This window comes from Vicugna pacos, chromosome 29 (assembly GCF_048564905.1).
Source record: "Vicugna pacos chromosome 29, VicPac4, whole genome shotgun sequence".
Taxonomy (NCBI): domain Eukaryota; kingdom Metazoa; phylum Chordata; class Mammalia; order Artiodactyla; family Camelidae; genus Vicugna; species Vicugna pacos.
Window position 1 is genome coordinate 23,305,705 of NC_133015.1, and position 21,120 is coordinate 23,326,824.

General features: G+C 45.4%; 1 protein-coding gene across 8 annotated transcripts in view; it reads right to left on the reverse strand.

The window, feature by feature from the left end:
• The window catches only part of LYN (LYN proto-oncogene, Src family tyrosine kinase), a 104,983-nt gene that overhangs the window by 51,728 nt on the left and 32,135 nt on the right, over positions 1 to 21,120 (reverse strand). For 4 of the 8 annotated variants that reach the window (XM_072951950.1, XM_006204670.4, XM_072951954.1 and 1 more), the window contains exons 2-3: positions 3,698 to 3,834; positions 637 to 682 (exon numbers count right to left, since the gene is read on the reverse strand). In XM_072951950.1, coding sequence (XP_072808051.1) covers positions 637 to 682; positions 3,698 to 3,829 — 178 coding nt within the window. In that variant the 5' untranslated portion in view covers positions 3,830 to 3,834. Of the gene's footprint in view, positions 1 to 636; positions 683 to 3,697; positions 3,835 to 5,093; positions 5,171 to 21,120 lie in introns of those variants that run through there. The other 4 variants (XM_072951955.1, XM_006204671.4, XM_072951956.1 and 1 more) reach the window with 3 other exon arrangements.

Here is a 21,120-nt window from a genome sequence, read left to right on the forward strand (position 1 = left end):
ACACACCGGGACAGGGCTTGTCATTGCAAAGCATACAGACCTACGACCACAACTGCATCCAACATTATGTCTAAGAAATGAGGCACCTATGCTCAAAAGCTAAAAGGAGGAAACAATCCAAACACCCTCTGACGAAGGAAAGGATCGACCAAACGTGGTCTACACTGACAACGGAATATTACTCAGCCCCAGAAAGGAAGAAAGCTCTGACACACGCTCCAACATGGGTGAACCCTGCAGACGCTGTGCTAAGTGAAATAAGCCAGCCACAAAAAGACAAATCGTGTTTGATTCCACTTATGCGAGATCTTCAGAGTAGTCGCACTCACAGAGACAGAAAGTAGAAGGGTGGGAACCAGGGGTGGGAGGAGGAGGGGTGGGAGTCAGTGTTTAATGGGGACAGAGTTTCAGCCTTGGGAGATGAAACCGTTCTGGAGGATGGAGGTGATGGCTCACAACACCGTGAAGGTGCTTCATGCTAACGCACTGAACACTTAGACAAGGTTACAACGGTAAATGCCATGTCACGTGTATTTTTCCACAATTAAAAAAGTCAGCAAGTAACCCCAGGACAACTACTCTATTGAGGCTCTAACAGGAAAGGAAAGAAGCAACCAGGCTGTCATGAAAACGTACCTTTATTCTGAAACCTCTGTCCTGGTAAAAGCTGGGATTCCGCAACCTGCAAGAGAGTATTTGTTAGAAAAACCCTTGTCACCTTCAGCTTTTTATGCTGACACTCATGTGTTAGGTGACACCATTTTCTAACAGTAGCACATGAGGTTTAGACTGGCTAACTTACGAAGCTGGAAAGGAGAGGAGGACAGAGGAGGGACCCTGCAGGGCTGCATCCCCACCTGCACGGCCCAGTGACCGGTTCTTCCTTCTCAAGCAGCCATTGGCTGGGGCGGCAGGAAACGAACGGGGCTCCGGGCAGGGACTGCGAGCTGCTGACCCAACCATCTCCCTCCCTCTTATTTGCCAACAGAACCCTAATGCTATTCGGGGAGGCAATGTGCCCAGCTACATGCCTTTGCTTCCCGGTTCTCCAGCCTCCTACGCCGATGGGGGCGGGCGTGCAGCCGCAAGCAGGTCCTTGTGGGGCTTCGGGGCCACCTCTCCTGCCCCCGCCCTCCTCCTTCTGCTTAGAAACAGGTGACGGCAGGGGTCTCGGCAACCAGGGAAACCGGTCACCGGCGACAGCAGAGCCAAAGACGGCATGGCCTGTGGCCCCGGTGACTTTGTGGAAATGCCACCCAGCCCAGGACTGCTGATCTCCACACCTCCCAGACTTGTTTTAAAAAACTGCAATCAGGGCTCGGGGCCTAGCAGCTGAGGCCAAGTTCTGACGGACCCAGCTTCCCGTGGCTGACCCGAGTCCACCACGGGGACAGACGGCACCCCTGTTACTTCAGTCGGGAGTGAGTTATCAGGAAGGGTCTGGTGGCACAAAAGGTCACCTCATTACCTTTTAAATAAGAGTACTTCTCCCCTCGGTGACCACGGGGGGCTGTATGAGACCTCTCGGGCCTCTTGTAAGGAAGGCACTGTCGGAGGCTTTTGCCCACAAATCGTGTTTCTCTTTGATTAAATTGATTTAATGCAATAGGACCAAGACAGTTTGTACTGACACCTAAGTTTCTGATGAACGTCAGCCCATAAAATCTCCAGCTGTGTGTGTCACGGGGGAAGGGGGATCACATTTTTCTGGTATCAGAAAGTCTTGGGTCCGTCTTACCCTTATTTCAAGAAGTTTTATACTGATTTTTAAACTCATTTGGGTTTGTATAATCAGAATGTATGATCAACTGTAAATGAGTTAGAGGAGACAAGGCAAAAATGAGACACTAATGAGATCACTGCAAAAGCAGCAAGCTGATTTTCAAAGATCAAAGAGTCCTTAAATTACAAATGCTCTAAGACACTTTTTATAAGACCAGAACACGTGGGTGCACTCGGCTGCTGTCACTACTCTTGCGCTTTAAAATGTCTTTTCCGTAAAGTGCTGTTGAATTTGCATCAGTGCAGCAGCACCATCACGTCGTGTCTCCTGGAATCAGTCCAGGGGTGCATCTGGGCACACCTGGCGGGAGCCGAGCGTTACCTGCGGCCGTGGAGTGAGGCCCAGCTCCCCGGTTCATAAACATAAGCAAGGGCGCCTGTGACCAGAGGAGGCACAACTCAACACTCCCGCACACACGAGGGGGCCGAAATTCCAACATGCTAATGATGTCTGCTTTCTAACTTAAGTAAAGTTTAACCTCCTTTGCCCTTAATAAGAGGAAAAATGGTGTGTACGTTTGTATTTGTTTCCTACGCTTTTCGGAATAAAGCACATCTTCTTTTATCACTTAAAAAAAACACGACACTAGGGGTTTTAAAGCATGTAAGATCTGTAGCACACGATACCAGAACAGGCCAGATCGTTCTTACGAGCTCTTTGAAGTCTACAATAAGAAAACCATTTGTGACTCCAATTCCTTGTATCATTTCATTTCCTATGAACCATATTTACACAGTACAGCCCCATGTCTATACCTGTTTGTGTGATGTGTTTTTAAATATTATACATATTTATGATCACTAAATTATTAAAGTTATTCATAATCTTATACATTTTGAGTTTCTATGTATCAAATCACAATGTCAGTTTATCTAGAAATATCTTGTATGATAATTAATAGCATAATATATTCACCCTCCAGCTCTACTTCTTTTTAAGAAGGCCAACAGTGACTTACTAGAATCAACAATGACCTGTGACTCCGACAAAGGTCATACCTGCAGGATACTGGGGAGGTGGGGGAGAGGGCTGGCAGAGGGCCTGACAACAACAACACACTTCTAGAACGCAAGGCATTTAAAAACACGTGAGATTAGAGAAATTAGGAAAACTCTGAATGAAGGCATTTGGGCTAGCCTGGGACAAGCCACTTTCAGCTTAAATGTGGATTTAAATAAAATCCAGGCAATGGGAGATGTACATATATATTGTGAGTGAATAGATGGAAAGGACGTAAGGTCTGAAATGAAGCACATTTAAGGTTGTAATTATCCAAAGTTCGGTTCCCCTTTTGTGTGGAATGTGATACTAGTTCTTCCTTTGGCAAGCATTTTTCAAATGCATCAAAAAAACACATCATTCATATAAAAATGTTGGTAGAGATGTCTGTCCAAGGTTAGGGGGCAGAATTAGATGTGGTGTTTTCAGTCTTTTAATTCTCTATGATAAGTCATGAAGCTTCAGTGCTTCCACTATTTTGAATTAACCATAGAATGACAAGATGGGATAAAGCCGGCACAACAAAGGACACAGCGGCACCTATTCGGGCTTCTGACTTGAATCCAGCATTTTCTTCTGCTTCCAGGCGACTGCCCTAACATCACTACCTGCCCCGACTCACACGAGCTCAGGTAAGTCTTTACAGAGAAAGAGTGGGTCTTCCCACCAGGTGACTATCTCCACACATAAGAAGGCAACCAAAGGCCCCTTTATTGGACAATAGGTGGCCTGGTGATTCCTAAAACACTTATAAGCTCTTCAAAGGGTTAAATTACAAAGCATACTAAAAATTATTTGAGGCCCAGGTAACTGACAAGATCTTTTTGCATGCACATGGTACAGATTTGGCGTTTAAATTATGCAGCCGTGCTCTGATCCTGCTGCGGGAATACTCCCCTGAGACTATCTACTTACTGGCCTCTGCTGTTTATTGGACGTTGGATCTCTCACATAAATAGTTCGGTCAGTATTACGTACTGATTGAGTCTTCAAATCTACTCCGTCGCCATTCAGATTGTCTTTCCTTTTTGATTTTATACATCCCATAGTTCCTGTTGGAATAGAAAAGCAACAGCATTGTTTTACCATTCTAGAACCGGCTTCAAGCCACCAAAATCTCTCCATTAATGAAGGGTTAAAAGAATACACTTTTATTCTTCATCACAGGTGGTTTAACAAACTCAACGGTTGGCACTGCTCACAACCCGGCTGCTCGTTCATTCAGCTATTCATTCATTCAACAACTGTTTATTGAGCATGAGTTTTATGTTCGCAAGACATACTGCCTGCCCCAAAGACATTCATATTCTTGTGGCAAAGGTGCGTGAATTAAAATGACAATCCAAGGTGGCAAGTCAGTGACAGAGGATGCACAGGACATAGGAGACACATGAACTCCAGCAAGAGGAAAAACATGTGGTCGGGGAGGGGGGTGTCCAGAGGCAAATGCTGTGAATCAAAACGGGAGTGATGTCAGCCAGGTGGCAAAGTCAGCAAAGGGATTTTCCAGGAAGAAGGAACCTCACATGCAAAGCACTGGCCCTGAGACAGCATGGCCTGTTCAGGGAACTGCTTCAAGCTGACCGCTTCCGGAAACTAGTTCAGTCTCATCTCTTCAGGGAACTAGCTGGAGCTGATCCCTTCAGGGAGCAAGAAGGGAAAGTCCAGGAGGGGGGCTGGAGGGGGGCACGGCTTGGGTGCAACGTGAGGAGCTGTTACTTTTCCTTGAAGACAAGTGACATTTTGCAAAGCAAAGTGAGGGCGCCTAGGGCTTCAAAGGCAAGGATGATTAAGAGCCAGAATGCACAGAACCTGGTTCCAGCGGAATGTGGCTTGGGGTCTGGGGAAACGGTGGCCTTCACCACAGATGGAAATAAAGGAGGAGATACTGGTGTGGTCTGGTCTAGGAAGGAGGAAATGAGGGGTGCCTCCTGAAGGAGAAATTGTTCCAGGACACCTCAGGGGCTCTTCTCTGACTGTCATCCTCCCTGCATTGTCGCCCCAGCTCACCCTGCGTTTGGTCCTGAGGGCTTCCACGAGGTCCGCACCCCTCACCTTGTTTATCATTTCATTGGTTGCCTAGGAAGCCTCTAAGGACGGTCACACCTCTTTCTGAAACTAGCGAGCTGTAGTTCCCAAAATAAAGGGGAAGCAAGTGCTTCTTTGACTCAAAACAGCACTTTTTTTTCCGCATACTAAAGTTTCTGAAATGGAGATGAGTTTTCTTGTTGATCTGTGAATAAACAGGCGAGTTCTTTTTGACCAATTCTAACCCCACCCTCACCCCCCAAAAAAGCTGTACTTAACTCACCGACATTAAAACGGTGCTGCACGACCGGGGGAACGCGGCAGGGGGAAGGGCGGCCCCGAGCCCCAGGGGAGGGCCCCGCAGGGTCCCCGGGACGCGCGCGCCCGGCCTGCGCGCGCCCTTCCCCACCGCGCACGCGCGCCGGCCCCGGGCAGCCCCCGTACCCCGCGGGCTCTGGCACTTTCCAGCGCTGCCTGTTTTCCAGATCCGGACACAATGTTACCTCCCAGACAGGTCTTCGCTAACCATGCTATGGAAAAGGTCATCCCTCTGCCCGCTCCTCACACTTTACGCCCATCCTTCTTATTATGACCGGCATTCTGCTACACGCGAGTTTATTTAAGGTCGACTCCCCGGCGGAACCGAAGCCGACCCGCCCGGCGCACAGCCTCCCTCCCCACTGCGATGTGCCCAGCGCCGAGAACAGCCCTGCTCGGAGCAGGTGCTCCCAGTGCTCATGCGGAGGGTGAATGGACCGAGCGCTCTGGCTGCTGCACTGGGGGCTGCTACAAGCTCATCCGGACCCCTCTCCGGCTGGGCGAGGAAAAGCAAAAGAGACGCCCCCTGCCCCAGCCGTTGTTCTATAAGTGACGGAGAGACAGAGACCTCCAGAACTAACTTCTAGTTTCTAGAAAACACAGAGGCTAGGGGAACAAAAGGATCAGACAAATCCAGGATGTGCCCAAAGCCTGGACACTTCAAAAAGTACAGGGGAGGGGAAAGAGGCAGAACCATTCTTTACTGAGAGACAGACGGTGTGTGAACCTTGAATGAATCCTCGGTGGGGCCGGGAGGGGGAGCGGGGAGGACACGAGGCTGGGATCACTGGGGGAAATCTGAACATGTGTGAACATGGGGGTTGTGTGTTTTACAGGCATGATGATGGTTTTGCGGCCACGCGGGAGAATGTCCACATCTAAGGAGTTGCACGTGAGGTGTGCAGGGACGCAGGCTCATGGTGTCTGCAGCTTGCAACACTTCCACCAAGATGAAAAAGAGAAGGGGGGGGAGGTGGGGACAACTGTGGCAAAATACTTGTAAAATGAGTGAATCTAGATGAAGATACTCTTTTTTTCTTGTAGATTTGAAATTTTCAAAATAAAAAGTTGGAGGGGAGAGAAAGTAAGAGGATAGTATGTACAACTTCATGCAAAAATTTTTTCAAAATAATAGAAACCCCTTTGGAGTGTGTGTGTGTGTGCGCGCGCGTAGGCAGGAGATGAGATCAGAAAGGCATTTTGTGGGTGTTAGTTAACAGGCATAAAGCAAGGAATCGGTGACCCAGACCTCTGAAGGGGTGATGGCGACCGTCCGAGGGCAGTGGCCGTGGGAAAGAAGACAGAGGATGAAAATACAAAGCAGGTGGATGGGTGAGGGGTGGTATAATCCGCAGATTATCATTTATTCATATTTCATGATTTCCCCTCCTGCATCACCATGGATAATTGAGAACCAAATGTACACACTGTAGAGAAAAACAGAGGCGCCCCATATGGAGTTACCGTGGCTCTGGTGGAGCCGCCCTGCCTGACGACACCCACTGGCACTGAGCTTTGAGTTTGGGGCCCTGCAGTTCAGACACCCCAGCAAGGAAGCTCAGAGAGCATCTCCTTGTGTCATGGGATAAACAACAGCAGCTCACACCGGGTCCTCAATTCTTTACGTGGTGTGAAGGTACCAGAAAAGCACAAAACACAAGGCACCCTCAACAAACACTGAGAACATGGTCACAAGTTTGCGAGTGGTAGGAGCAAGGCTTCACCATGATTTACACGTTAGTATTTTTCAATTAAACGTATGTGATTTTCTGATCATCTCATTTAATCCTCAAAGAAACCTCACTTTACAGAGGCGCAAACTGAGGCTGCGAGAGATTAAATGACTGGCCGTGGTCACAGTGGGCACTGGATTTGCTGCAGCGGGCTTCCTGCCAGGAAGAGCCAGAGGGCAGCCTGCGTCACAGCGCTCTCACCGGGGGAAGCGGAAGCTGGCCTGGGTCCTCACTGGAAAGGGCAGCCCCTGCGTAAGAATTCTGGTTTCTTATGATGGGATTTACATGAAGTGCCATCAATGACGTAGATGGCAATGCCTTCCTTTTTTTCTTAACAGTAAATGAAGGCACATTCTACTTTGGGTTAATCATAATGATACCTGAGGGTCTCCCATGCAAATACAGCTCTGGGGTGTTCATCACATAAGCTCAACCAGACGGACTAAGACACACAGACAGCTCGGCAACCCCAAGGGACATCCTCCAGCATATCCAGAAAATGGGAGCAGGTGACTTTTCTGTCCAAAAGTTTCCTTCACTGGGACAGATAGCATTAGGGCTGCCTCATCCTCATTTAAGGGCCTTAGAAACTAAAATCCTTAAAAACAACAACAACAACAACAAATAGACTCTGGAATAAAAGCCTCCTCGTTTATCTCCCTGCTGTCTCTGGTGAGACCAAACAGCGCCCTCCAGTTTTCCATCTGCTCGGCAAAGAGGCAGCTGTTCACCTGGAATTCCCCTTCTGGGGATGTTTTCTCTTCTTCCCCTCCAGCTTTGCTGAGATATGACTGACATAAACCACGGCGTAAGTTTAAGGTGCACAGCGTGATGATTTGATATACGCATGTGTTGTGACACGATTACCTCCACACAGTTAGCTAACACATCCATCACCTCACATAGTTAGGGGGGTTTGGGGTTTGTTTTTATGGTGAGAACTTGTAGAGGATTTGTTCTCTACATACCCTGGCACGGGGCACAAGAGTGTTCACGTTAGAGTTATTTCCATTACAGACAAGGACATTCTAGATGTCCATCAGCAGGGGTAGTCCCTCACATTAGGAGAGAGAGGTGGGTGAAAAAAAGAGATGTTTATAATTTGGATGTCCCTGACCATTAATCACTACTGATTGAAAAAATTTATTTATATACATATGTCAATTGACTTATATAATCACACTTGTATCCATATATATTTAATGTGCACAGAAAAGTGTCTAAAAGGATACCCACCACCATGTTGGTCAGGTTCTAAAAACACTTGTAAGGGGCAAGATCCTATATAGATGCACTTTGTTTTTGAAGTTTCAGAATTTCCAGAATAGGAGCTTTACTTACTTTTACATTTCTTATTTCTTAATTTTTTTGGTGGGGGGAAGTAACTAGGTTTATGTATTTATTTTAGTGTAAGAACTGGGGATTGAACCCAGGACCTTGTGCATGCTAAACACACACTCTACCACCAAACTATATCCTCCCCTTTTGCAAGATCCTATATAGAAATTTTCTTTTAAAATTTCTAAAGGAAGATATTACAATTTGCAAAATATCCCAGAGTAAGAACTGTGGAATTGGACTGTATAACTCAAATCCTGGGTCCCGTCCCTCAATTGTTTAACTGTGTGATCCTGGATAAGTTGCCTAATCTCTCTGTGCTTCAGTTTCCTTCTGAACAATGGAGACAAATCCATCTAGCTCCTTAGGTTGTTACTAGGGTTAGGTGCATTAAATTAGTTAACACTTATAAAGTACTTACAAGTATACTTAAAACGGGACCCCAGGAGAGCCAGATACATGTTTGTTAAATACATAAATCAGCGTGGCCCGAATACCAGATTTCCTCCCAACACTGGGAGAGAAACAATCCCATGATGAGATGCACAAGGAAACCCCAGCTCGCCCCAAAGAGCGAACGGCCGGGGTACTTCTCCATCTCACCTTGGCTGTCATGGGCCACCTGGATGGTCTAAATGGACAAAGCGTCCCCTCTCCCCTCTTCCGGTCAAGGCACCTTAGATGGCATGTCGCTCTGCTGTGCGCTTGCACAACATGATGACCTGAAGGTAAATGCATGCACTACTCTGTGATGAAGGAAGAGAAGACACTGTGCGATGAAAGCGATGAAAAAGGTTCCTGAGTTTGCATTTGTATGACATAAATTTTGGTTAATATTTTGTTTGCTGTCATAAGTTTCACAAGCTTAAAAAATATTCCATCATATCTATTTCAGTCTAAAGTCTTACAAATTCACCTCCTTCTGGGCTACATAAAGACTTTAAAATCACCAATTTCTCATCTTCTCAGAGCTTAAAGAAATCAAAAACAGGAAATTGGATGCCACTCTCCCCTAGGGAATCTTAATCCATGTTTTAGCAGTGATTTCACACACTCCTAGATCTTAACAGTTTAAAACACAGTTACTAGAATTTAACCCCTAAATTTCTTGCCTTTACAAAGCACTACAAAAGAGCTGTTGCTACCGCGTTTTGTTTTTATGACAATTTACGCATTTTCTGCCTTTATCCTGGCAGCCAAAAAGAAACTAAAAACATTTTTCCACTTTATCACAACTTCCCAAGCTGAGTGCATACATCTGCACTGAGTTTCCCCAGCAACAAGGGCGTTTCTCGTCCAGAGGCTCACCGGGAGCTCTGAGGTCTTCCTCCTGTCTCCGCCCTTCTCTTGCCTGACCTTGCAACGTCACGCAACATCACGCGTCATTCTGGAGTAGCCAGAAATGTCTCTGGGGTGGGAGAGGGATGGAGCGTGGGAGAAAAAAGAACAAGGAATTGCCCGCTTTGTGCCTGGCTCGGTACAGACGTGGTCAACACCCCCTGAAAAGGACCTGTGCCCAGTGATCAAAGGTCCCCTGTCAAAGTAGAACTTGGCCCTTTGGCCTCAAAGCTGCAACTCTATCCACCCAAGGCCTTGTGTCTGTGCTGTGAGCTCATCTCCAAAAGTTTTCTGAATTAGGGAGCCATAGAAAGAGAAAGGGCGCCCCAAGGACATGGAGAGGGTGGTGAGGATCCCAAACAAAAGTGGTCTCGATCTTCAAAAGTAGGCTGAGTTTGGTTCAAGGGTCAATTTATAGGATGTGTCCCTAAAACAGTGTCCTGTGTGCAGTCTGGGCCCAGTTACGTATCTCAAGAGATGGACTTGGCCCCCCCAAACAGAAGCCTTTCAGACACCCTTCGAGCGTTCTCCTTCTTGCTTTACTTTCTAGAACGAGACTTTAGAGATTTTTCCACAGAAGCAGAATCTACAGAGGAGTCACGATGTCTCCTCCAAACTACCTTCCAGAGAGAAGAGGGGTGGGAAAAGCTTCACTAGCATCCTCGGGACGGCAGCAGAGGAGACAGCACCAGGGCCACACTCCACCACCAGTGTCACCAGTTCCAACTTGTTGTCTTGTCTTTGGTCAATTTTCCTAAATTCCTTTTGCAAGAGAGAGAATTGAAAAAACCCTCTTTCCTTAGGCAGCTTAGATTTTTTTTCCTTACACACAATGGTAATCATTTTCAATCATTCTCGATAAGTTTCCTCGATAAAATCACCCGAAAGCCATTGTTGTCATGGTTGGAAAGCCGGTGACCCTGGTCCATCTGGCTCCAGAGCCTGGCTTTCTTACTTGACCAGCTTCTGATATAAGGTCCCCCCAAGGTCGAAACACCATATGACCCAGCAACAGTGCCTGTCACTGTGGTACCTGGCAATCCCTGGCTCCCAGGTTTCCTCTGGGTTCCAGATCAAGTGCAAGTCGTGGACGACTTGGACCACAAGGCTGCTCCTTGGGTATGGGTGTCACCTCCAGTCTGTGACTAAGGTCACACTGGGCTCCCCCCAGAAGGAAGGGGCATGCGATTTAAAAGAAGTACTTTAGAAAAAGGTTTTTTATTGAAGTATAATTGATTTACAGTGCTGTGTTAGTGTCAGGTGTACAGCAAAGGGATTCAGATATATAAATATATATATTCTTTTTCAGGTTCTTTTTCATTATAGGTCATTACAAAATATTGGATATAGCTCCCTGTGCTCCTCAGTAGGTCTTTGTTGTGTATCTATTTATACACAGTAGAGTATGTACGTGTTAAGCCCAGACTCCTAATTTACCCCTCACTCCTTTCCCCTTTGGTAACCAGAGTTTGTTTTCTATGTCTGTGCATCTATTTCTGGTTTGTAAATAAGTTCATTTGTGCCATTTTTTTAGATTCTGCATATAAGTGATAGCACATGATATTTGTCTTTCTCTGTCTGACTTACTTCACTTGGTATGATCATCTCTGGGTCCCCCCATGTTGCTGCAAAGGCATTACTTCACTCTTTTTTATGGCTGAGTAGTATTCCATTGTGTGTATATGTGTGTGTGTGCGTGTGTATACACATCTTCTTTACCCAGTCACCTATTGATGGGCATTTAGGTTGCTTCCATATCTTGGCTATTGTAAATAGTGCTCCTGTGAACATTGGGGTACCTGTGTCTAAAAGATGTACTTTCTGGTTTACAAGAAGTGAGAGAGAGGAGCCTGAAGGCTCCTTAGAAAGACTAAGGCTGGGACAGAACCAGTGTCCACAGGGCCTGCCACCCTCCACCCTCTTTTCCTATGAAGAACCAACTGGGTGGGAGGTGGGGTGGGAAGTGGCTTCAAGAACATGCTTATCATTACAGGGACTCGTCCCCTCCCCCAGCCTGAAGGAGGCTCCCCTCTGCTCTGGGTCTCACACAGGCTGGAACAGGAAGGGAAGTGGGTGTCAAGACCCAATGCCGGAGGCTCCCCTTACTCCGTCTGCGGAAGGTTTTAAGGGGATCCAGACGTTTCTGAGAGTCCCGATGTGATCCATTTGCTCTCGGGGTGGGCGGAGGGCTAGAATAGTAGCCCTGACATCAGCCAGCGCCAGCCCTGCGTCAGCAGGACTTTCCAAGAACGTGGAAAGAGTCTGTGGCTTCTTTCTCCCCAAGCCGCACAGGAGAAACCCTGCATCTACCTACAGCCTGGAAAGGAGCAGAAGAAACGTGAAGGCCCAAGCTCTTACCGTAAAGAAACGGAATCAGGATGGGAAAGAGACTATTTAAGCTGGAAAAGACTTGAACCCTGTTGGCAGACAGAAGGCTGTTTTCCCACCTGCTGCTCTTCAGAGCTCTGAAGAGAGAAGATGTGGAGAATGTGAAGTCTTCTTTTCTTTTTGTTCTTCTTCTTTTTTTTTTTGTTGCACAGCTGAATTGCAGTGCGTAAATTCTACAGGCCTGCTATGCACAAGATGCCGTTGGTTCCAGAATTAGACAGTGGTGATGGCTTTACAGCCTCGTGAACAGACTAAAACCCACCGAACTGTACCCCTTAAAAGGGTGAACTTATGGTACGTACATGAAGTGGACCATAAAAAAATTAATTAAGAAAAATGACCCCCCCAAAAGAGACAGATGCCATGCAGTATGGCTTTTTCCCTCTTCATTACTTTTTCTTTATGCCTTTATGATCAAAATCTGATACGTTTTAATTGACCTTATGTTTGCTGATGTCTTTATCCGATTTGAAACCATTTCTTTATTTTGTGCTTTGAGACAAAGGCACAGCTGCGGGAAGACCCAGGGGTTAGCCAGTGAGCTACAGCATGAATGCGCAGCATAAAAACGTAGCGCTAACCTGATACAGAGATGTTCTGAGAAAGCGATGCGTAAACGCAGCGGACTGACTGTGCATATCGGAACTTTAACAAACCAGTACAGTTTCAGCCACTACATTTATTCGAGTGAGTCCAGAAAAGAAGCACAAGAGGATTGCAGAGGAGATGAGGTTCAAACACCTGGAGGTTTGGCGTCCAGCACAGAGAAAGTGGAGGAGACATTTGGCTCTTGCCTGAAGAGAGCAGAGAAGTTCGGAAGAAGGACGCCTGGCTGCCGGGTCAGCCTGGACAGCCCTGTAATTACGGACAAACTCACTCTCGTTTCTGCCCTCTGATGTCCTTACCATCAAGAAATCACCGGACTTGGCCTGAGAGAGTACATGATACGGTCTCTACCTTGATGACACCTGTCAAGGTCCTTTCAAGTGTATCCACGTCCTAACACAACATCAGCAGTCCCAGCAATAAACGCTGTCACACAAGGCTCCTCAGAAAAGGACTCTCGCTGTGAGACTGTAACACCGAACAATCAGAAACAGACTTGTTTGCCAAATAACAGGCCACTGGTTAAATAAATGTAGACCAGCTCTCAAAATCCGTTTCACCCAAAGCCGGTTCTCTGGGGATTTTCATTTTACAAGATGATCAATTTACCAAAATGTGCATCTTTTAACTATTTGTGAGGTTTATATAATTTCGTACTAGACAGGATGTTCCAGCAGCTTCAGCTTATGCTGTATTAGTATCAGTTAGAGTAGCTTTTAACAGCTTAAAGGTGTGACACTTCTTACCAGAAGTAATTGCTTTAAAAAGCTTTTGAAGATTTCTGTGATACTTTGTAAGGAATGTTCTATTTTCAGAAGCTAAGAATTGTTGTGTCTTCGTAGGACTATGTTAGCCTTACTTAACAGTAATTAGTAGCCTAATTATTAAGAATATGAGATAATTGGAGAAATTTGATAATTTATTGAATATTTGATGATGCTGAGGACTTACTTTTGTTTAATAATGGTATTAAATTTATGTCGAAAACAAGATTCTTTACCTTTTAGAGACTAAAATTAAAATATTTATGAATGTAATTTTAAAAACAGTAATTAGTAGCTTAAGTGCAATGAGACATGGTAGTTTCTTAGTTTCCTAGTTCATTTCCTAACTTCATTCATCCTTTCAGGATTTCAAGCTATTTTCTAAAAATTCTTTGACCTTAGTGACGTGGTGTTTTGGGTTACGTGTGAGGCTCAAGTCTTCTGCTTCTTTCTAGAAATTCCTCTATACACCCTCACTTCCCTTCCACATCTCAGGGCTGTTCTATCCTTTCATGTCAAATGATTTTGCAAACAGCTGACAGGTCGACACCCCCCGATTTCTCCCTAGAATCAGAGTTTTAGCGTGGCGTATGTGTGGGGAATGTTTTATCATTTCCAACTTCTTTCTGATGCCTCGAAACTTACATGTAAACTTAATTTTTAAGTTTTTTCACTGCAGGACCCTCAGAGTTGATATGCCATTTGATGAACTAGCAGGAGAACATTAAAAATGTACAAAGTTCTTTAAAAACAGAAATTAAAAAAAAGAAAAAACAAATAAGATTCAAGTACTTAAAAGAAATACATCTTATGGTAAATTGGAACATTTGAAAAATTCATCAAATTAGCCTTCAGGCAGCTGACTTTTGTAAAATTGATCTAGAATGGGATACCTCAACACAAAAAAATCCTAGTTGTCATTAAAATGTTGCACATGTGTATTTATTGATACAAAAAGATATTCACAATATATTTAAGTTTAAAAACAATACATACAGCCTGACACCACTTTTCTGAGGAGAAAAGATACAGACAGGAAGGAAAAAATCCAGGAAGAAATGCCCTAAAATGTCACAGTGCTCGTCCGCAGGGGGCGGGGACTGCAGGTGTTTCTGGTTTTCCTTTTTTCATCTTCTTATTGTATACATACATATATATATAATTTCATATTCACAGATGTATATATATGTACGTGTACACACACCCACACACCCCACCCAAAGTTCAAAGGATCTTAGGTCAGGTGTTTAATCACCCTCACTCTAAAATTTTAAAAGATGTTTTTCATTTTGCCTAAATTATACATAAGTTTATACACCCACACATATACAGTGTGTCTCTATGATATATATATATAAATGTAACACACACACATATATAAACTTGTACAAAAATGGATGAAAATTTTAAAACAAGAGAACTTGAACCCATGGCCAAAGGCCCTTCAAACCCGGACCACCCGTGGGAGTAAATAATATGGAGAGGATGCAGCTGGAGGCTATAGTCTTTGCTAAGATTAATGGGAAATGAAATAGAGCATGAAAACGAATATATGTACGTATACATGTGACTGAAACATGATGCTGTGCACCAGAAACTGACACAGCATTGTAAACTGACTCTACTTCAATAAAAAAAGAATGCAAACTAGACAAAGTAGGAAATGAAGTGTCAATCACGAAGATTTTTATCAGACATCAGGAGAACGGCTCAAGGTGCAGGAGATGCACCCGAGTGCGCGCTGGAGGGACGGCAAGGGCCTGCTGGCTGCCCCAGGAGGCGACAAGCACTCAGGTCCCCATGTGAACACAAGAGGCGGGGTCAGCTGATACCTACAGGCCCCCTTCTCCTCAACTCCAAGCAAGCTGGACGGCCGTGCCCGGATCCAAGGCGGGCATGGGGTGAGCGGCAGGGAAGGGGCTGGTGAGGCTGGAGTGAAGCTGGGGCTAGGCTGTAAGAGAGAAGGCCAGGGTCCTGACCGTCTGAGGACAGCAGATACACCGAAGACACGTGACCTTCCCGGGGACAATTTATGCCCAGAGCAGAGCTGATCCCCATTTGCATCACTCTTAGTTGAGCAATTTCTCACAGAGGAAGACATGGGGCATTGCTGAGACAACTGGGGGTTTTTTGGTTTTGTTTCTCTTGCCAATAAAAGGGAACACTGTGAAAACAAGATGAGCTCATGGAAACCTACGTGTCACGGGGGAACGTGTCACTGAAAGGACCAGAAGGGTTAAGTCAAAGCAGAGTCTGAATTCTGTACGTACAACTGGCCAGGAAGTATATGAAACATCCACTTTGTTTCTAGCCTCGAATTTTTAGGATCCACGAACCAGCCACCGTGACTTAGAAACCCGTAAAGTTACATATTTATATTCTACTCTAAGAGTTAAGTCAGGTTTACATCAATAGATTAACAGACTAAAAATTATGATGAAATCGAGAAAAAATGGAACTTCTCCCAAGACAGCTGAGAAGCTAAAGGTTATATCCCACCAGACATTTCTGCACAATTGTTGGACGTAGACGACAAGTCGCCAAAAGTTTAGGTTTTCCAGAGGCTAAAGCAAAGGGGAAAAATGCCCATGAATATAAATCAACCTGCTTCGCTACAGCGGGCTTTCTCGGCCTCAGCACTCTTGACATTTTGAGCCATGAAACATTAGTCATGGGGCCTGTCCAGTGCACTGTGGGCAGCTGGCATAATCCTTGCCTTCTACCTACAAGATGCTAGGAACATCCCCCGCCCCTTTCCCCATCGCCAGGTGTGACGACCAGAATGTCTCCAGACGTTGCCAAGTGTCTCCTGATGAAAGCTGCATGGTAGGAAATGATCTTAAGTATCGATATTTTCTGTTACATGCTTTGTTACTCATCAGGGAGGGGGGGTTTACTATTCCATTATAAAATGTGAAGGGCACAGCCAGAAACCTTGTCCCGCCGATGCCTGCGCTCGGGTTGTACACACAGACACAGGCTCCCAAAGACACACACAGACCTGGTGTTTGCTGGACGAGACTCAGAAACTTTTCCTTTTAATTTTTTTTTTAAACTGAAGTATGGCTGATGTGTAATATTGTGTTAGTTTCTGGTGTACAGCAGAGTGATTCAGTTATGCATACACACATGTATACATTCTTTTTCAGATTCTTTTCCATTATAGGTTATTACAAATGATTGAATCTAGTTCCCTGTGCTCTGCAGTAGGACCTTGTTTATCTATTTTATATATAGTGGTGTATATCTATTAATCCCAAACTCCTAATTTATCCCTCCCCTCCCACCTTTTTCCCGTTTGGTAACCATAGTTTCTTTTCTATGCGATTCTATTCTGGAGACCCAGAAACTTTTTATGAGAAAGCTATCGCCCTGATTCTATACTTAAATACATAATAAGCTAGTCTCATGAGATAAAGCTAGAAGAAACAGTGAGAGTGATCTAGTCGACCTGCCCCCTCTTATGAGGAGGCTCAAAGAAGTCAAACCAAGATAGTTACTAATAGATTTTATTTGCCTCGAAGGTAACAAAAAACACATTTAAAAGTACAGTGAACAAAACAAGAGTGCCCAGAAGCAGTCAGCTGATCCTTCACAAAGGAGCAAAAGCAATTCAGTGGAGAAATGGCAGCCGTGTCAACAAGAGGTACTGGAACAACTGGACATCAAAATGCAAAAAAAAAAAAAAGTAATCTAGACCCAGATCTTCCATCTTTTACAAAAATTGTGTCATCAATGATACTTCAATTTTTAAAAAATTAACTCAAAATGGGCAAATGCAAAAATATAAAAAAAAAAACCCAGAAGATAATACAGGAGAAACTTCAGATGACCTTGGCTTTGGGCGACGATTTTTAGATACAAAACCCAAAGCATGATCCGTGAAGGAAAAAACTGACCAACTGGATTTCACTAAAATTAAAAACTTCTGCTCTGCGAAAGTCACTGTTAAGAAAAAGAAAACAGAAGCCACAGCCTGGGAGAAAATCTTTTCGAAACATAAAGGACTGGCATCCCAGATACACAAAGAACTCTTAAAGATCAATAATTCAAAGACAAACAACCCAATCAAAAACTGAGCATGAGATCTGAACAGACTCGTCACCAGAGAAGAGAAGAGACAGCAGGGGAGCCCGTGGAAGAGGCTCCACGTCACAGGTCGCGAGGGAACTGCAGGTGAAAACACCGCTCAGAGTGACAGAAATCCAGCACACTGATGTCGCCAAACGCTGCCAACGTAGGACATGAGGCACTTTCATTCACAGCTGGGGACTGAACGAACGAAAAACGGCACGGCCACTTCGCGAGACAGCTTGGTGATTTCTCACAAAACTAAATCCACTCTTAACATAGGAGTCAGTCTTTCTACTACCTGGTATTTACCCAAATGAACTGAAAACTTAAGCTCACACCAAAACCTGCTCATGGATGTGGATCGCAGCTCTATTCATAACTGCCGCAACTTGGAAGCAACCAAGACATCCTACAGGAGGTGACTGGAGAAACAAACTGCGGTCCATCTTGTTTACCAATAAAAAGAAACAAGCTATCACGCCAGAGAAAGAAGGAGAAACTTAAATGCAGGATGCTAAATGAAAGAAGCCAGTATGGAAAAGCTACATATTGTATGACTCCAACTAAATGACATTCTGGGAAAAGCAAAACTAGGGAAACAGTTAAAAGGTCAGTGGTGGAGCACAGCGGACTTTCAGGGCCGTGAACTACTCTGGATGACACCGTCATGGTGGATACAGGTCATCAGACATTTGTCAAAACCCACAGAATGTGCAGCACCAAGAGTGACCCCCGATGGAAACTGTGGACTTTCGCTAATAATAATGTATTAATACAATTGTCACCAATTGTCAGAAATGTACCACAATATGTAAGATGCTAATAATTAGGGGAAACCAAAGGGGTGGTGAGCGCTGCATGGGAAACCCTCCGTACTTTCCCCTAAAACTGCTCTAAAAAATAAAATCTTTTTTTTTAAGTATATTGTGTCAGAACAGGCCTCGAGTCACATACTTTTGAGTCAGTATTTCAGAAAACGGATCCTCAGTTTGGGGAAGACCGTTGCCTTAAAAGGCTCCTGCTGAGAAAAGTTGCTTATGTCCCCGTAACATGCTCCTTCTTAACACCCAATGTTCTTTACAATTATCAAGGGTAGACTGTTACCTGCTCTGCCTTAATCATCGAGATGTAAGATACAACAGAATTTCATGAAATCTTCTTGGCTGAGTTCCCAAACGTCTACATTTTTAGCTGGGGAAGATAACTGGTAAGAGGTGGAAGCTCCGTGAATGTTTAATAATAAAGCTGTATTCCTAACAACATGCCTGCAGTCATTTACAATAAATGAAAGATACGACTGAGTTAGACGCGTAAATGGCAAGGCAAAGACCATGTGATAAGGCAGCCCTGAGTACACACAGATAGTTGCATAGCGAACAGCATTTTATCAGAAATTAGTAATCCTACAAAATCACCACTGTCGACCAATAGTTCGGTAAGTCAATTAAGTAAAAGGAGGACTATCTGGTACCCTTCAAGGGACGACTGTGGAGCGTCGAAATTGATGATAAGAAAGAGGCTGGATCTCATGAGCGAAACTGGACGGGGCATGTGAGGAAGGAGGGTAGGAGTCTGATGTCTTATGTTAAAGCTTCTCAGTTGTTTTGGTTTTGAAATTATGTGCAAGTGTTACCTGGAAAGGGAGAATTAATTTTCAAGATGGCTGAAAGAACTCTGACTAAATAAAAAATGTTTATAATGTAATTTTCGAGCAAAGTAAGACACAAATTTTATCTACCTTATTTATGATGATAGATGTAGAAAAAAGTTTGGAAAGGATTATTCAAATCAAATTGCATCAAAATGAAAATAAAGACACTTTCATCCTTCTCTGGTTTTAATTTTCCTCCCTCTCCACTGCCAAAATACCCACAACAAGCTACCTTGTTTTACTTTTATAAAAAATACAGTCGTTAAATTAAAAATCAAACACAGGGAACCACTTATGGACACTGGTCACCCCCACGCGGCTCAGCCGCATCGAGGCCCCGTGAACTGGGAGACAAGCAGCCTGGAGGTGCTGTTCCTGTCCGGCTGCCCTGACGTCAGAGGCAGCCTCAGTTCCCTCCAGTGCAGTGGGATAAGCATTGCACTCCTCCCCACGGGGTGCGCTGCAGTTGACTGTATTCAAGGACACAAAGGCAGAGAAAGTGCTCCTTCCCCAGGCCCGGCCCCCCACCAGCTTGCGGTGAAGCATGTCGGTCAAAAGCCAGGTAATAAGTCCGCCCTCGAAGACCAGACATCACAGGGCCAAGACTTCCAACACAAAAGAAGAGTGGGAATTGGAAACCATTCTTTGGACCAAGCTTGAAGACAAAGTTGTGGCTTCTCCAGTGGGATGGAAGACACTGGATGTGGATGGAGGCTGTCCCTTTAAACTGATTCCAGGCGTTTAAAAGTGAAGAGGAGACTGGAGGCCATGGCTGGGTCCCAAGCCACTTAAGACACGAGTGGCTAAGAGGTGTCTTAAGCTGCAGGAGGAGAACAAGAGATGGCAGAGACCCATCATGCACCATGGTCCCCAAACTGTGCCAAGGCACCCCAGGGCGCCACAGCGAACACACAGGGGGACCTGGGGAGACCTCATATTTTCACGGGAAGCACAATGACATTTGTATGACACTGTGAGAACTACTGGCTTGAGGTAGCCTCATATCTACATCAGCTGGTGCTGGATTCCTTTCATCAACCTCACAGGGGAAATCAGGCCTTCCGTGGTTGCTTTGATTAAAGAGCAACTATCACATGAAGATCAACATGGAACAGAAAGTGAGGAGGGTGGTGTCCAAATCCGATCCCAAGAGCTGAGAAGCCACGTGGCACAGGTGTAGACTCCCGTTAGCGCATACTTGTGTTCCTCTGAGAACAACAGAAAAGTGTTATTTTTTGCTTTCCAAGTATTATTATTTCACATGGTGCTCAGTTGTTGCAACAAATGCCTAAAAGTTGTTTGGACCTAACTCCCGGGTCAACGGTGCTGCTTCTGCTGTAGGATTGCCGTGAAAAAATGACCAAGACAGTAAGGGGGCTGTGAAGCAAGAATGTTTGGGAACCGGTGAGCTGGTAGCTTTGAAGAGCAAGCAGCAGCGGACAGCGGGGAGAACAGAGCAGGTGGGTGCTGTCAGCTGGAGCGGAGGGCGGGGCCCCCGAGGGGCGCGCAGGAGGTGGGGGCGTGCGGGAGGGGGTGCGGGGCTGCGGCCTGGGACCCACGGGTCCGCCTCCCACGCGGCTGGCACTGCTGTCAGGGGAAACCTCGATTCTCAGGAAGGACTGATGCCCTGGAGGAGGTCCCCAATCCGTTTAGGAAAACGGTAGATCACTTAAACAGCGTGACGGATATTCTGTTGAATTGCCGTTTCTCCGGGTAAAAATTTCTCATTTTTTTCCCCCTCCCCACCCTAGTCACCCAGGCTCAAAAGCTCTGTCCTCTTGGTGACCTGCATGTCACATTCCATTCTTTGGGCAGCTCTCTGTCAAGCCCTGCCGTGTTCACAGCAGAGCCGTGCTGGGTTTCTAGGTGGGAGGTGGGGTGGAGGGGAGCTGGACCATGCGAACAGTGTATTCTGATGGTTTTCTCCTGTTGGTCTTCCTTCTCTACTGAACCCTCCAGGATAGTAATTACTGAAAGATCCGCTTTGGGTATAACTATTCTGGGGGATTGTGGTCGCCTCTGACCCTCTGGCATCAGTCTTTCTCATCACATCATCATCTCACCACAGCAAGCATCCAGGACAGACATCTGTGTGTGTTG